Source organism: Pundamilia nyererei, unplaced genomic scaffold, assembly GCF_000239375.1.
Source record: "Pundamilia nyererei isolate P.nyererei 1_Seehausen unplaced genomic scaffold, PunNye1.0 scaffold00096, whole genome shotgun sequence".
NCBI lineage: Eukaryota > Metazoa > Chordata > Actinopteri > Cichliformes > Cichlidae > Pundamilia > Pundamilia nyererei.
The window spans coordinates 1,455,828-1,472,242 of record NW_005187497.1 but is presented as its reverse complement, the minus strand read 5'-3'; the positions used below and the strand labels follow the sequence as shown (position 1 = coordinate 1,472,242).

The 16,415-nt window shown below is 37.8% G+C and overlaps 1 protein-coding gene across 1 annotated transcript in view; it reads left to right on the top strand.

The window, feature by feature from the left end:
• The window catches only part of nxph4 (neurexophilin 4), a 47,064-nt gene extending 35,676 nt beyond the window's left edge, over positions 1–11,388 (top strand). Inside the window, exon 2 of the mRNA XM_005740033.1 lies at positions 9,809–11,388. Within this exon, the coding sequence (XP_005740090.1) occupies positions 9,809–10,612 (804 nt within the window). The 3' untranslated portion in view covers positions 10,613–11,388. The remainder of the gene's footprint in view (positions 1–9,808) is intronic.
• Positions 11,389–16,415: the final 5,027 nt, after the last annotated feature.

Sequence of the window (16,415 nt, the reverse complement as noted above, 5' to 3'; positions counted from 1 at the left end):
TTTCTTGTGTGACAATTTCCAAAAGCTGCTGTAAGTTCTCTCCAGCACAAAAAATATTTGTATCATCTGCAAATAGAATAAACTGTAATATATCTGATGTTCTACATATATCGTTGATATAGAGGATAAACAGCTTTGGTCCCAATACTGACCCCTGTGGAACTCCACAAACAATATTTGCTGTTATGTGAAATCTACTTTCTATATCCTGACAATACACACTACACTTGAAACAATCATGATTCTAAGTTGTAAGACTTTTTGTTTTCAACCAATAATTGTCCTTGATGTAAATATGTAAAAATTGCGTAGGTTTCTGTTGTGTGTCTTGTGTACTGTTTGTTTGTATACGTGTCTTTCTTGCTGCTTGTACACCCAAATTTCCCCTTGTGGCACAATTAAAGGATTATTCTAAATCATTAAGTTGACCTTTAAGACCTTGGAGGATGTAAGTCAAATTTTGGTAGATTGTTAACGCAACTCTACACCCCTACAACGTTTTATCAGAATTCATTCAAAACTTTTTGAGCTATTGTGTTTACAGACAGATTGACAGGCACGCAGGAACGCACACAAACGCTACCAAAAACATAACCTCCTTGGCGGGGGTAATAAATAAAACAAAGGTTTTCTGGAGGTCTGCAGCAGCACATAGATTCTGTTTCCTGTGGGAGTAGTTACGTGATGAAGATTAAATGCAACTGAAAAACAACTAAAACCGATTTGGCTGTAGCAGCACTGCTTAAACATACTTGAATGAAAGCACTTACATACAATGCTGGCAGCGATGCCCAGTGTTTTGTTAGCATTGTATGTTTATTTGGCAGTGGCTGATACTTAGCCAGTCACTGTGGAGTCTCCTGATTTAATATAGTACCATAATGCGTTTTTGCAAAAGACTGTGTTAACAAGAGCAACGTTGTTTATTTAATGTGGTAATCTCTGTGGTTGCAAAGGCTATTTTTAGTCCCATGTGCTATAACAAGAGGTATGTCGTTCCAAATGTAAGAAGAACATAATTATTTCAGTTTGTCGTTGTAGCCGGCCTTGCTGAATTTATAAATCACTGGACAGCAATATTTATCTTTGGAATACACAGATAAGAGTGACAGGTGGATTTAGATTATGATGCAAATAAAGAAGCTTCAGGTGAGGCTTTGCTGTTGCAGGTGTAATGTTTAACTGTGTTGAACAAGTAATAGTCAAAAGGATCGTAAGCCAAATGGAGCCTCTTATTTACTGCAAAAATATGAGAATATGTTTGGCCTTGTAATCTCAGTCTTCAAAAACAAAAAATACAGCAATTTCTTTCCAAATAATGTTTCATTTGCTTGAATACATGCACATATTTGTACATGATGTGTCCACTGCAAGATATTTGATGTTCTGTTTATATATTTTTATTTTCTCTGTTTGTTTTTATGCTTTTTTTGTAAAGAAAAGTACATACAGACACATGGATGTGTTGTCTAACAAGCTGCCTGACCTCTAATGACCTTTCTTTCACCGCTGGGTTTTTGTTGTAGATCTTCTGCTTGCTTGGTGAAAAAAAAAATGACTGGCCAGTTTTTCCAGCAATTGAACTCCCACTCACGCTGGCTGACTTGGTTAAATTAAAATGTTAATTAATTGTGTAAAAATATGCCTCAATATACAACAGTTGGAAGTTCTAAAGTTGCCTTGTTGTGCCAAGACAATAAAACAAACCTGAAATTCCCATAACTGTGAGACATTGTAGTTTTCTACATTTCCCCTTTAGTCTAATTTTAGCACATCTGCAATATTTTGCAATATTGTCGGCATATTACACTTAAGCCAGCATTCAATACCCTCATAAATCCTCTAATATAGACATCAAGTGGTAGAGTAGCATCTCTTTCTTTCTTCCTTGAAACTAAACCTTGTTTTTATTTACCTTATTTTCTACACGCTAAAAAATACAGATTCTTTAAAGCTGATGATGAACTAAAATGCTTATTAAATTTAGTCTGAAATATGGAAAAATACTTTATTTCTTCTTCAAGTGATTTTTTTCAGAACTGAGCTGGTCTTCTTGAAACAATATTACAGATATTACTTCTCAAGAAACCTCTGATTATTCTCTATGGGGTGAAGTGTTTCTCATTTTTGTCTTATTGCACTCATAATCTCACTCTGTGTCGTATATATATTGTCTTTTTACCTTTTCTCTCTTTGCACTTTCGCCTCATATTGTCTTACAGACCTCTCTGCTTTCTCTACACTCATTCTCTTATTCTTTTTCTTTTTCTCCCTTGCTGTGTTATCTGTCTCAGCTCCATTTCCTTGCTCCCTGATACTCCCTGACTCAGTAGCTTTCATTTTCATGATAATCCAACGACACCAGTGGACTGCAAAATCGCTTTTACTGCTTTTTTTCCCCCTCTTCTTCCCCCCTCTTCCTCTCTGTCTCTCTCTCTCAACAGTCTCTTGCTCCATTTTTCCCCTACTGGTTTATCTTTTTTCCTCCTGGCTTTATTTTGCTTTTTGTAATTAAATGTCATTTTCAGCTCTCTCATTTTTTTGGAGGGGGGAGGGGGGGGGCAGGGAGTGGGAGGCTAAAAGTTAAAAAGTTTCTTTTTTTGTAGTATGATTATTGTTAAAACAGTGCAGCATGACTGCTGTTAAAAACTGAGCACGTCTGAGCTACAGTACCACACTACCACCATCGGATATGTTCAGTTCACCTTCATTTTATTCTCAGTCTACACGTAGCTCAATTACTACTCTGTCATCAAACTTCCATCCGTTCTCAGAGATGTTTCTTTTTATCCACATCTTATATTTCTAAGCATCATTTTCATAACAGATGCAAATTATAATTCCTGTCTTCCGGCAGGCATCTTTTATGTCATTTCAACGCACTGTAAATGCCCCAGACTCCACATCTTGCTCCTTTTACTAGAAGCAGCAACATCTAACACTGCACCACAGACTGGTTTATAAAATAAGGCATAATAATGCTACAAATATGACCTGAAAAATAACACAAGCTGTGAATAAGGACGAAAAGATGCAGTTACATAAGTTGACCTGCACAAAAGAATTCATCACATTTTTGTGATTTTTTTTATCCGAAAAAGTTGTAATAATGTTATTACTCGAATTCATGTGTAACCTTTTTTACTTTTTTTTTTAAAATCAATTAAACGTCTGAGTTCATATGATGCATGACAAAAGCACAACACTGCAATGTGTGATGTTATCATATGTGCTGAGAACATTTCACTCAAAAACATCATAAACTATCAGTATATTGTGACATCCCTTGAGGGGATTTTTCCACATCAGTTTTTGATTTGTGTTTTTTTGATTATTATCTATCACTAAAAAAACATCACAGTAACTGGATAATTCTGAGGAGGCGTAGTTGAAGGGAAGGATCCAGTCAGCCTTAAGTCAGTAATGTCCAAAATCAGTTTGTTATCCTATGTTTTGTCAGTGACCTTTAATTACTCCATCAGTCACAAAAACTTTCAAATTTAATCAAAGAATAACTCTTTATGTGAAGAAAGCACCTTAAAGTAATCATTGAATCACACAAGCACGAACGCTTGTGAATCTGCCTTTTTATATGCACAGCTGTATGAAATAACACCATACATGCATCAGGCAGGTGTATTTCTTAGGTTGCCTATATTAAAAAATAAATATTATTAAATCACATCAACTGAGTACAAAACTCTTCTCCAGTATTTAAACTGCTTTTGTCATTATTGTACAGATGTATCAGCTAAGAACACACACATCATCTTCCATTTAGTTGTGCTGTGTGTTCAGGTGTGTCTTGACTTCCTAAAGAATTTGTGCTAAGATACTGTCACCATCCATCACTGTGTTTGGTTCGGCTGATTCAGAGTTATGAGAGCGGCGATACGACTGTTTTGTTAAGTACTGCAACCTCTGAGCTATTTTCTCACCTCGCTTTGCAACGCAGCGAGGAGGAAAACAAAATGGCAGGGGTGCTGGGAGAATGCATGCTCTGATCACTTTGGACTTGTTACTGTTAAATGCATGCATTAGCACAGTAAAACGGGACAGTTCAAATACCGCCCTTCATTTTAAAGGCACAGCCTTCTTCAGATGAAGGTGTTCATACATCAGCTATGATGAAGCGAACCAAACTAATGTAACAGCTTATAATCTGTCGAGATTTTCCTAAACAGGACTCTGACACTCAGATTTCCTTTTGCTTGAACTGTTTCAAAGATGTCAGGGTCATCTGAGAAATGAAAGGCCTTACCCTTTCAGGGTTTTCCGGCATATTTCAGAATGCAGTGGTGGATGAACAGAAATGTCTACAAATTTCATCTTTGAAGTTCGAAACTACAAAAGGAGAACTTTTTTTACTGCAAGATCCTTCGCTTTCCACAAGCACAGATTGATGGCATTTGCCTTTTTCAGAAATGGTGAAGGTGCATTTAGGATAAATAGGAACTTCAAAGTTTAAAAAAAAGAAAAAGATCTGCATTCAGCTTTACATCATATTGTCCTCAGTTAACATTTTGCAGCTTTTCCAAGTCTTCTTGAAGAAAAATGAGATAACTACTTTTAATCGCAAAGGCACTTGAAACAGAAAGTTAAGAAAAAACAATCAGTAGCTGGCATCAGAGCCTGTGGTTTGTAGTGCTGTGGGAGGGGAACTGTACATTTGACTCTCCTGTGTGACAGCAGATCAATGCAGCCTGGAGTGCAGATAGAAATGAATTGATTGTCACCAATAAAACTCCAATTAAACAAAGGAACAAGCCTGGGAGAGAGCTCAGAGACAAGCAGCTCTCATCTTCACATCTGTCCTCGGGGGAAGAATGGGAGAGCGGGAGGCAGGAGAGGGAGTCGGGTGTGGGCTGAGGAGCCGGGGAGCATGGTTCATTTCCTCTGAATACTCTTGCTATCAGGAAGGTGTGGAAGTTATGGATGAATGTGAGAGTGAGCAAACTGCAGACGGAGGATCAGATAACCGATAGACAGAGAGTGCAAAAGAAAGAGGGAGCAGAGGGAGAAGTGCTGGCATTGATCTAAAGCTTCCCTAATGATGAAAAGAGATCTTAATTGTGGTGACATGTAATATAACAGGTTTAAGCAGTCAATTGTAGAGCTCATCTGACCTTATTTAATAGGGTAGTGTGAAGCCTCTCATCACATAGTCTTTCTTTCCCTCACTACAGCCTTCTCTACCTGCCTGTAGATGTGTCTCATCGCTTTGTCTGTCAGTTTTGTCTCAGCCGCATTGATAATCTCCTCATTGAACAAATTCCTACATTTCATTCTTGTATGGACTTTAAGGTAGGTTGGAGGCCTTCCATCTACGCAGCAACTAAGGGTTGCTTTTTGCTCATATGAACCTCCAAATGAAATTTAAAGATGATTAATGTTCCCTATTCCTAGAAAATGTACAAGATCTTCTTACTCTCTCCTCTCCTCATCTCACTTCTCCACTAATAACATTTTCTTCACTATCTCCCTTTATCTCCCGAGCGCTGTAATCTGATTGTTCTTTCTGTGATTGTGCTGTTATTGAGTTGTCTGGATCATACATATGTATAAGCTCACCACAATACTTATGCTGTGCTCTGCTGTGATTTCCTGCAGCATACAACCAAACAGGAGTCCCATTCCTAATTGGAGGAAACACTAATGCCATGTTGAAGCGTGTAAAAGCTTCCCTCTGAAAAAGAGGGGACTCACACCAACCCCTGAGTCAGGTTTATACTGAAATGTTCCTTTTGAGTCATGTTAAGTTTGCTGAAAAGCTGTAAAAGTCCCCAAGTCTGACTGTGTGTGTTAATGGAGTTGTTTTTTTCTTGACAACAGTGGCTCAGATATAACGTGAGAATAAGAAATACAACCTCGGAGTTATGTAGCTACTTTGGTAGACGAGTGATGCATGTGTTTCTTTTAAAGTACAACGTAAAACTAGCTGTCATCCACAATTTTGTGTTCTCTCAGCTAGCTGCACCTAGATTCATTTTTAGCCAGCTGTGGGGCTGTGGGGATGGGCAGTCAGTCTCTTTAGTAGATGGCCACACTTTTTCATGCGTACAAGCTTATATTTGATCAGATACAGTGCTTAACAAATTTACGAGTCCACCTGTCATATGCTCCAGTGCTCCAATTTGAGCCGGCACCCTGGACCTCTCTGAGAAGTCAGAAATTAATCAAGCATAACATTCAACCACTAAAACAAATTTTTCTGTTCAGGAATCCAAGTGAATGACTGTAATTTGGGATCTTAATCAAACAATAACTATTTTTTTCTGGGGTTTTTTGTTTTTTCTGTAAAACTGTACATTTGAAAATTCAAAGCTAAACACACTAATTATATTCTAGTATTAAAAATATAATTTGGATTAAAGAACTCATGCATTGTGGTGGATTTACCATTACCGTTGTATTTCGGTAATTACGAATACTGTTAATTTAGGGATGCTGTAGCATAACCCTTACATTGGGTGGTGGTTGTCGTTGCAATTGTTGGCAATCTTTAACAAGGAATTGTTAAAGAATGATTAACAAAACTTATAGATATATAAATAGATAGATATAGATAGATACACACACACATATGTAACTGGCTTTGAGTCATTCAGTTCTTGATTTAAGGAGTTTTCATCTTCTCGGTTTCAAGAGATATCTTTTCGGTCTTTCACAGAGTTCTTCCCACAGATTTTTAGTCATGTTTAAGTCAGTTGACGTTGACGACCACTTCAAAAGCTTCAGCTTGCATTTCTTGAGGTATTTTTGGTGGATTTTCTAGTCTGCTAGGGGTTATTGTCTTCTTGTGGGAGTTTCACTTTCTTTTCTGACATTGAAATCCATAATTTGCTGATACCTGGTCAACCCACAAAGTTCTAAAATTGCCAGGTGGCTAATAATGCCATTCTCTGGCCTTACTTATGAGTTACTTATGACCTGACAACTATTTTGTGAGTTCCCGACAAAAAAAACTAAAAAGGTAAAGAAGAAAAGCTGATTTTCAAGGTCTGTCCACTGAAACATTTGCAAAAACATCTTTTCAATGAAAAAAATCACAAACTATATAATTTACCCAGGGTTGGCTACCACTTACAACTCTAAGTTCCTTTCAAATCGAAATCATAAGCTGAAAGAGTGACTACTTTTTAGTTGTGTGTGCGCACCTGTGTGCTTTTAGCTTCAGCACCTCTTCATCACTTCAGCAGTGCCCCTCTGGCTATTGCTCTAAAAGTTACTTCTGACTCATTGTAACTTAACTGAATAGGCACTGAGGAGGAAGAAAAGCATGAAGGTTTATTTCTCAAATCTTTCACTGAGTGCGGCAGCCTGATATGACCTTATAGCAAACATCTGCTGTTTCAAAAAGTCTATAGCTTATGGATTTCATGTCAAGAGAAAATATCTGATATTTATTCTAACATATCCTCACCCTTTAAATTGATTTACTGTCAAGCACAAAAAATTCCATATTCATGCTAATAAAAAGTCCATCTATTTATTGGTTTGTGTTGGCATTTTATTATTTTCATGCCACAGAAGAAGAGGGCCTTTCTCTGTACTCATCTTTTTCACTCGATCGACACTTGTTAAAGTTGCTGACTATGTACAGTTGCTTTTCCCCCTTCAGAAGGACTTATGTCAGCCTCAGCCCCCCCCCCAGCATAAAATCACTTTAAAACTTCGTACAGCTGACCCTGAAGGTTAGGTTGAGGTTCATGGTGAGATGTTGCCGCTGAAGTTTCTGGATTATGATGATTGTGCTTGTTTAAACTCTGGGCCACAAGCTTGAGTAATGATTAGGACTGCACCAGCAGAGTGTTAGCCTGACAGATGGCAACACATGGAGTTAGCTGACAGCACTGCTGACAGCGCATTCACAGGAAGTCCCCATATTGCATGCACTGTACACAGGCTTTGTTGCTGTACATATTCTGATGTTTTTCTGCCATCAACTGTAGCTTGTTTCTACCTGTCAATGCCAAAGTCAGCTCACATCATCTATTCACAGACTTAAAATTGCAAGACCTCTGCACATGCCTGCTGTCAGTGCACCAGAGGGAATTGGGGTCTGTTGAAAATCTGCAGTTAGACATTATCCCAGTCACTGGTCATTCATCTAAAGCTTTCTTCTTTTATAAGTTGATCCTGGAGCAGTCGATACACTACCGTTTATTTGCTCTTCAATCAATCTACTTAAAAATCAGCTCTGCGGGCATGTTAATTAAATTCATTTCAGTTTAATTCAATTATATATATATCACCAAATCACAACAGCCTCAAGCATGGAATATATCAGAATCTATATAAGTGCTATTGTTTTGCATCTGCAGCAATATGTAGTTGTTTTTAGGTCGGAGGTTGATGAAAGATGAGGCAGGCATAAAGCTGCTGGTTCCACTGCATTGGATACGAATGAAGGAAGACAGAAAATGTCCCAACCTAACTAGACACAAAGATGTGATCCTGTACTTCTGTTTTTTGGGTTGGTGTTGTTTATCAACTGGGAGAATAGTTTTTTAAACTCCATCCAAATGCAGCCTCAGGGGAAGCGCATGTAACCCCTCTGAATAGTTGTAATACTTGGCACTGTCACTTCATGACAGCTTCAAGCTCAAAGTCTGTGTGTGTGTGTGTGTGTGTGTGTGTGTGTGTGTGTGTACATATGTGCATATGGATAGGAGCATGGCAGTGATGTGATTGATGAGACATATAAGAGAGCAGAGCAAGATTTCTAGTCAATCAGCCCTGTGAATAACCACCTAGGCTGTGGATTAAAGGCAGAAAGCTGTCTGCACAAACAAAGGCTCACATCCATTACCTTACATGTAGAGTTGTTTTGCTCTCTGTGGCAACACTGACAACAAAATTAAAGTGTGTTAACAAAAATAGATCTATTTTTTCTCTTGAATTCAGGACATGAAACGTAGCAACATCTAACAACTAGGATGCTCGTGGAAAAAGAAAACTTGTGGGAGGTAAACATGAATGCTACCAAAGAGTGACCTTTGAAATATTTATAATTTTAACAACGAGTGCAAATTGAAATTGGACACATTTGAATTATATCACATTATGTGTATTTACTTTTCATTTGACAGAACAAAGAATAAACTGTAGCACCTCTGATCTCTGTCTTTACCTCTTTAAAAATGAAGATACAAAGTCAGCCGAGGACTAGTTGCAAGCCGTTGGTTCCATACTTAGAGTTCTATATTGTAGCATTTAGCCAGCACAGGGAACAGGAGTGATGTGGCAGCCACTAGTTAATATTAAATACCTCTGAGAAATGCACCAAATCCAATAACTGCTCCAAGACTGTAAATACTTATCCTTCCCAGACTGAATCCCCTCCAAATCACTTTCAATTTGACATTTTTTAGTGGGGTCCTGACACTTGATCAGTTTCTCAATCAATCAGCTGTTTGGCACTCATCTAATATGAATGGAGTCCTATTTTACAGGATGCTGTTCTTGACAAAGAATAGCTAAAAGGTTTTTGGTTTTTAGGCAAACATGCAGTAAAACTAAATCTAACTTCAAACTGAAAACATTCTCGGTATATGCGGAGCTTGGCATTATAGTTTGAGACATGAAAATATAGATATGAGTGAGTAGCATTTGTAAGAATGAATTACAATTCCTAAAAACTTGGAACTATGGTAGTAGGAGCTGGGTTAAATGGATGGATGGATGGATGGATGCTGTTGTGTTTTTGAAAGGTCTGTCTGGTAGAAAAAGACATGAAAAGGCAAAGTGCAGCATTGTCAGTTACACTGTCAGTAAAATTTGATTGTTCTTTCTGTCTCTTCTGCAGGTCCAAGGGTTGGAGAGGCAAGTGGACTTCTCAGATCTGGGCCCGGTGGGGGCGGTGATGAAGACTCTTCCATACGGCATGGGCGGAGGCACCGTTGGAGGAGTAGTTAAGCCGCCGTACCAAACCATCTTCTCCACACCGATCGATCAGACACCGGTGAAATCCAAGCCACCCCCGTACAGTTCCTATAGCCCTTATGAGCTGGCCCGGAACCAGTCCCTGCTAGTGGATCAGACAGGCTACCGCTCCAAGCGTAAACCTGCACTAAAGACAGCCATGAAGACCAAGAAAATCTTTGGCTGGGGGGACTTCTACTTCAATGTCAAGACCGTGAAGTTCAGCCTGTTGGTGACAGGGAAGATTGTGGACCACATCAATGGGACTTTTACTGTTTATTTTCGCCACAACTCCTCCAGCCTGGGGAATGTGTCGGTCAGTATCGTGCCACCAACCAAAGTGGTTGAGTTTGAGGTCCTTCAGCAGCATCATCTGCACCCCCACACCCAGCAGGACGTCCAGATCCAGGAGACACAGCAGTCCACCATCGATCCAAAAGAGGCAAAGACCTTAAACTGTCGGGTCGAGTACGAGAAAACCAACAGATCCAAGAAATCCAAACCCTGCCTGTATGATCCGTCTCAGACCTGCTTCACAGAGCACACCCAGTCCCACGCTGCTTGGCTTTGTGCTAAACCTTTCAAGGTGATCTGCATCTTCATCTCTTTCTTCAGCATTGATTATAAGCTGGTTCAGAAAGTGTGTCCAGACTACAACTTCCAAAGCGATCACCCTTACTTTGGATAAAGTAAACGAGACTAAATAGAGAATAAAAGAGACACTGATGAGTAAAATGATAATGATGGAAATGATAGTCATACTGATCCTGTTAAAAAAAAGCAGGGGACAGTTTTTTTTGCCTCTAAACAGCTGTGAATTGTGGATTTAAATCATGTATATTCAGACTTATGGATGATTAGGATGTGGCTGATTTCACTGACGTCTTTTCCAACTTTGTATTTGTTCTGTTTTTCTTTGTTTTCTTTTGTTTTCTGTAAATATTGTACTCAACCCCAGCAGACTTATTGTTTTTAGATATTTGTTTCTTAGTGTCATTTCTTTCTGAAGTTGGAGGCTTGGTTACAAACAGCTGGAATCAGTATTATGCCCTTCGAGTACAAAGTAAGCCTCTGAGGCAGCCGAACAGTGCCATCGCTGTATGGCAAACGTAATGTTATGGTAGACTGACTGTTAATCATCCTCTCAGCTCTACATTTAAACCCTGGATATAAGAGAGTTATATGTATGAGAAATGCCATGCTGGATATGCATACAATATACTGTATGAAAAAGCACATTAAAATCTCTTAAACTGTCTGCCTTTTACTGAGTGAATGTTTTGGTTCAGAGCTTGAAGCAAATTTGCAAGGCGCAAGCTGTGCAGCGTTTTCATGTTATCTAACTCAGCAAGGACACTATTATGAATTAAGCTACATTTTACTCTGATTAGGAATTCATGTTCCAGCTTTCAGCTAAGATATGTAATTTTAATTTTCTCAAATATATCGAAGGAAAGTTTGTTATGGATTGAATTTTAACATGAAAACCAACCGTGAAACATTCTTTAGATGATAAAGTTTGACTTTTTGAGGGAGTTGATATGTACAGTAATAGAATCCAGCAGCCTTATCTGATGTGATTTTTAATTACACATATCCTGGAAATGGAAAAGAATAACTATTGTACTGAAGGTAACATGACTGACAGATTTATGTTTGTTTGATCATGCAACCAAATAAAGTATTGCACACCCGAGTAAACATTTTTTAGTTGTGCTGAAACCAAAGGGTGTATTGTATTATTTTATATGTATATTATGCTGCCAATGCTATGATCTTAACTACCTAATAATACTTAATTGATCAAGGTTTTTTATGCTCAAAATATGAACTTAAAAGAAAATAAAGTAGGACTGGCTCGCCACCAAAAGAGTAATTATTAAAACTGATCGGGGGGTTATAACCGAAAGCAAGGATCACCCCACCTGCCTCTCTCTTAAGCAAACCAATCAAATACAGTTTGAACAACTATTTAAGGCTGATTCTTCGTTCTTCGCAAACTCTCAGCTCAAAGTCATTTGGGTCCACACACCTTTGATCCGGAAATATTGGTGCACAGAATTTCATTAAAAAACACATATTCAGTGTTAATTAAATCTTCACCTTCTCTGCCTCAGTATCTTATGGTCATGATGATTTAAACTGAAATGGAGCCTTACACAAGTTGCTATGGATAAATGTAGGAGTTGGTGAACTTCCCTTCTTTTTAGACAGAAGCTTAGTGAAGAGTTGTTAAAAAAGTGCTCAGGATTACTCACAACTATATGTAAGTGTACGTATGAGTGCATGTTTGTGACTGGGTGTAGATGCATGTGAAAGCTACAGTAAGGTCCATAAGTGTTCTGTTAATGAGGCTTTTCTGTGTAATTTTCTCTGTGTATACCATCACTGTGGATTATGAAGCAAACAATCGATACGTCTTTGAAATGCTGACTTTCCACTTTTATTTAAACAGCTTAGGAAAAGAATTGCTTTAACTATTAATGAAAGATTTTTTTTGCATACTAGTCTCCCATTTTCAGCAGTAACTGGACAAAATTCCCCTCACATAATTTTAAATATAAGGATTGCTGTCAATGACAGTGTGAAACCTAGAACCCAACAATACATGCTGTGTTCCCATGCTCTGTTGGCTTGAAATCAGGTGACTAACTTAAAGAATATCGCATTGCTGGCAGACTCTGGACAGAGTCTTTTAGATGTTTTATGGCAAAGTTTTCTGTGCTCTTCTCGGTCTTTTGGTGTTTCAAATGTAGCCAATTTCTTTTTAAAATGAACTATATTGTAGATTTAGACACTTCTGAAGGTTTTTCTATCTCTCTGATATTTATTTTGTTTTTTCAAACCAACCACTTATTCAAAATCTCTTTTAACCTTGTATTGAAAGTTCCTGTTAACAGCCAGACGCAAGTTCAACACTTGGAATCACCTTTTTTTTCATTTTTTAATTTGGAGTTGATTTTAATTTTGTCATGAAATAATGAAGGAATTGGTCTCACCTGGCCATGAAGCTGCTTATCAGTCAACTGTCTAATTCCTTTCAAGCCTCAGAGGCCTGTTTATAAAAACAGATGTAATTTTTAAACTGTCAGTGAAGTACTTTTGTTAAACCTTATCAATTAAAGCTGAAAGTCTGCATTTTACTGCCCTATTTGAAATAAAATCCACAGTGGTGTTGCATACAATAGCAATAAAATGTAGAAAAAAGTGTCATTGCCCCAAAACTTATAAACCTAACTGTATGTTGAAAATGTTTTTGTGTGTCTATGTTTGTCCAGGAATGTCATAGGAATTGAGTTTTAGTAAAATAAATAATAAATTATGAATGAATATAAATAATATAAATAAGTCGCACAATCATCAATGCATAATACAGGGCCCAGGAACAGGAACATAAAAATAACTCCAACCAACAGAACCAAAAGCTGACCAATCAAACAAGACACAAGGAGGAACAACCACTAACAAATTATACAACAACAAACAATTACTTCAACTTAACAGTTATCAGACACAAAACTAACCGAATACTGAACTCAGAGAAACTGAAAGAAAACTTATTTAACCCTTAGATAATTCTGGGAACATTTCGTGCCACTCAGGGTTGTTTTTTTTAAATTTTCATGCTATTTTTGGCTGCCCAGGATGAATAAAGCTCACATTTGCCAGAGGATAACTGCTCCCTCAGTTCCTGAAATTAGCTTAAAATGGTTAAGCAACACAAAATTCTAAGCATCCAATATATACCTGCACACCATGCTACCAACTAGCTTTAAAATACATAATGATTTAAAATAGAAGAAATTATTACTACACAGTATTTTTGCAGCAGTTTTCGGGAACCTGTCATTTTTTGTCGTTAGGATCAGGAGTGTCAGTTTGTTTTTGTTTTTTTAAAGAAAAAATAAATCAATGCTGTTACCAATTATTGACTGTGGAGCTATGTAAACATACTGGCCTTTAAACTATGGGTCTTTTAAAATGGAAAAAAAATTACCATAATTTTACTGCAGTTTTTGGAAGGTGGCATTTTTTTCCTTAGGGTAAAAAGAGTCCAGATTCTAAGGGTCATTTAAGGGTCAAGCTAAATTACATATTCATTTGATGATTTCTAATTATAGACAGTCATCAGAAAATCTAGGGGTAACCCAGGAGTGTGCTAAATTTGTGAAATCCTGCTTCCTAGTTTAGACCAACCTGCCTGGTTGGTTTGTTGGTTTACCCTTGTCTCTGTGTCCTGAATCCAAACTGTAAGCAGGTTCCACAGAAGAGGGGCCTGAAAGCTACCTCCCATTCAACCTTTAAATATCCTAGAAGACACCAGTAAACCAGCAGTTTGAGAGTGAAGAGCTCTATTGAGTTACTATTTGGTCATTAATTTAATATGAGGCCTGATTATTCAAGACCTTGTATGTGAGGAAAGGGAGTTTAGATTCGATTCTGGATTTAACAGGGAGCCAATGAAGAGAGCTAGAGAAAAAAATATTGGCAAAATATGCTCGTTCTTTACGCAGCATTTTGGATCAACTGAAGGCTTTTAAAGGAATCTTAGGACCGCCTGATAATAATGAATTACAGTAGTCTAGGCTAGAAGTGATAAATGCATGAACTAGTTTTTCAGCATCACTCTGAGAAAGGATAATTCAAACTTTAGAGATGTTGCGCGAATGGAAGAAAGCAGTCCTATATTTGTTTAATATGTGCATTGAAGGACATGTCCTGGTCAATTATGACTGCAAGGTTCCTCACGGTGTTACTGGAGGCCAAGGTAATGCCATCCAGAGTACACATGTGATTAGATGCCGTATTTCTACAATTTTCAAGGCCGAGTACAATATTTGAATTTACAAGCAGGAAATTAGAGGTCGTCCAGGTCTTTATGTCTTTAAGATATTTCTGCAGTTTAACTGATTGGTGTGTGTTCACCAATGGCTTCGTAGATATAAAAGCAGGGTATTATCTGCATAGCAATGAAAATGTATGCTATGCCTTCAAATGATACTGCCTAAGGGAAACATGTATAATCAGAATTGGTCCTTGCATGGAACCCTGTGGAACCCCATAATTAACCTTAGTGTGTGAAGAAGTCTCTCCATTTACATGAACAAACTCTATTGGATGGATATGATTCAAACCACTGCAGTGCAGTACCTGTAATACCCACAGCGTGCTCTAATCACTTTAATAGAATATTATGGTCAACAGTATCGAACGCTGCACTGAGGTCTAGCAGGACAAGCACAGAGATGAGTCCACTGTCAGAGGCCATGAGAAGATAAATTGTAACTTTCACTACAGCTGTTTCTGTGCTGTGATGAGCTCTGAAAGCTCAGTGAAGCTCAGTAAAAGCAGTCCTCTGCAGATTATCAGTTAGCTGTTTTACGACTGCTGTTATAAGAATTTTTTAGATACAAGGAAGGTTGGAGATCGGCCTATAATCACTGAGGTTAAGATCAGAGACTGTAAATCACAAATTAAAAATTAAAGTTTAACCTTAAAAGGATTGGACTTGTACATGACAATGACCAATTTATTACATGAACTTAAACTTAACTAACTTGATTACATGAACTTAAACTTAACTAACTTGATATATATTACCTATGATTAACAATGAATTATTAATTAATCATGTTTCACAATTTTTAACCAATTGTTTGCCTGAAATCGTTTTATAGAATAAAATATAAGAGGCAAGAGAAAAACTGGAAAGATTATACCTGACACACTGAATTAAATTTACCCACATTTTATAGAGATAGTAGTGCCATGTAGTTCATGCCATACATGTATATTTCCAGGGAAATTCTCTTTTAAAAGTCATATATAAAATGTAGCAACCAGCCAGTATTGCTGGTTCAGCTGTGATGAGCACAGAGCACTGTGTCCCTTTCTTTTCTTTAGTTTTTAAGTTTTTTTTTTTCATATTATGTTTTGCATTTTACTATATTAAATTATATGCTTGTTGTGCTTGTTTATATTCATAGTAGGGCTGCATGATTTTGCATAAAATGAGAATCATAAATATTTCTTGCACTTATTAACTGCACATCAACTTCGTAACAGTTGAAACTGAACATAAAAAAATGTTGTACTGCTTATAATCCCATCTCCACCGTTGCTCGACACTGCGTGTTTAGAGCAGGTAGTGCAACATTTTTTAAATAGTTGCCGGACGGCACTGTGTAGCGTTTGTCTAGGGCAGACCTTCCCAAAGTGTGGGGCCCGCCCCCTAGGGGGGGGGCGCAGTATGAAAAGGGGGAGAAAATTCCCCCTGTCTAAATCACGGACGAACAGTATCCCATAGTTGTTTATGTTTTTGAACCCATTTTGAACCCACAGAGAGACATTTTTTGAAAATGTATAGGGGCGATCATGGCTCAAGAGTTGGGAGTTCACCTTGTAATCGGAAGGTTGCCGGTTCGAGCCCCGGCTTGGACAGTCTCGGTTGTTGTGTCCTTGGGCAAGACACTTCACCCGTTGCCTACTGG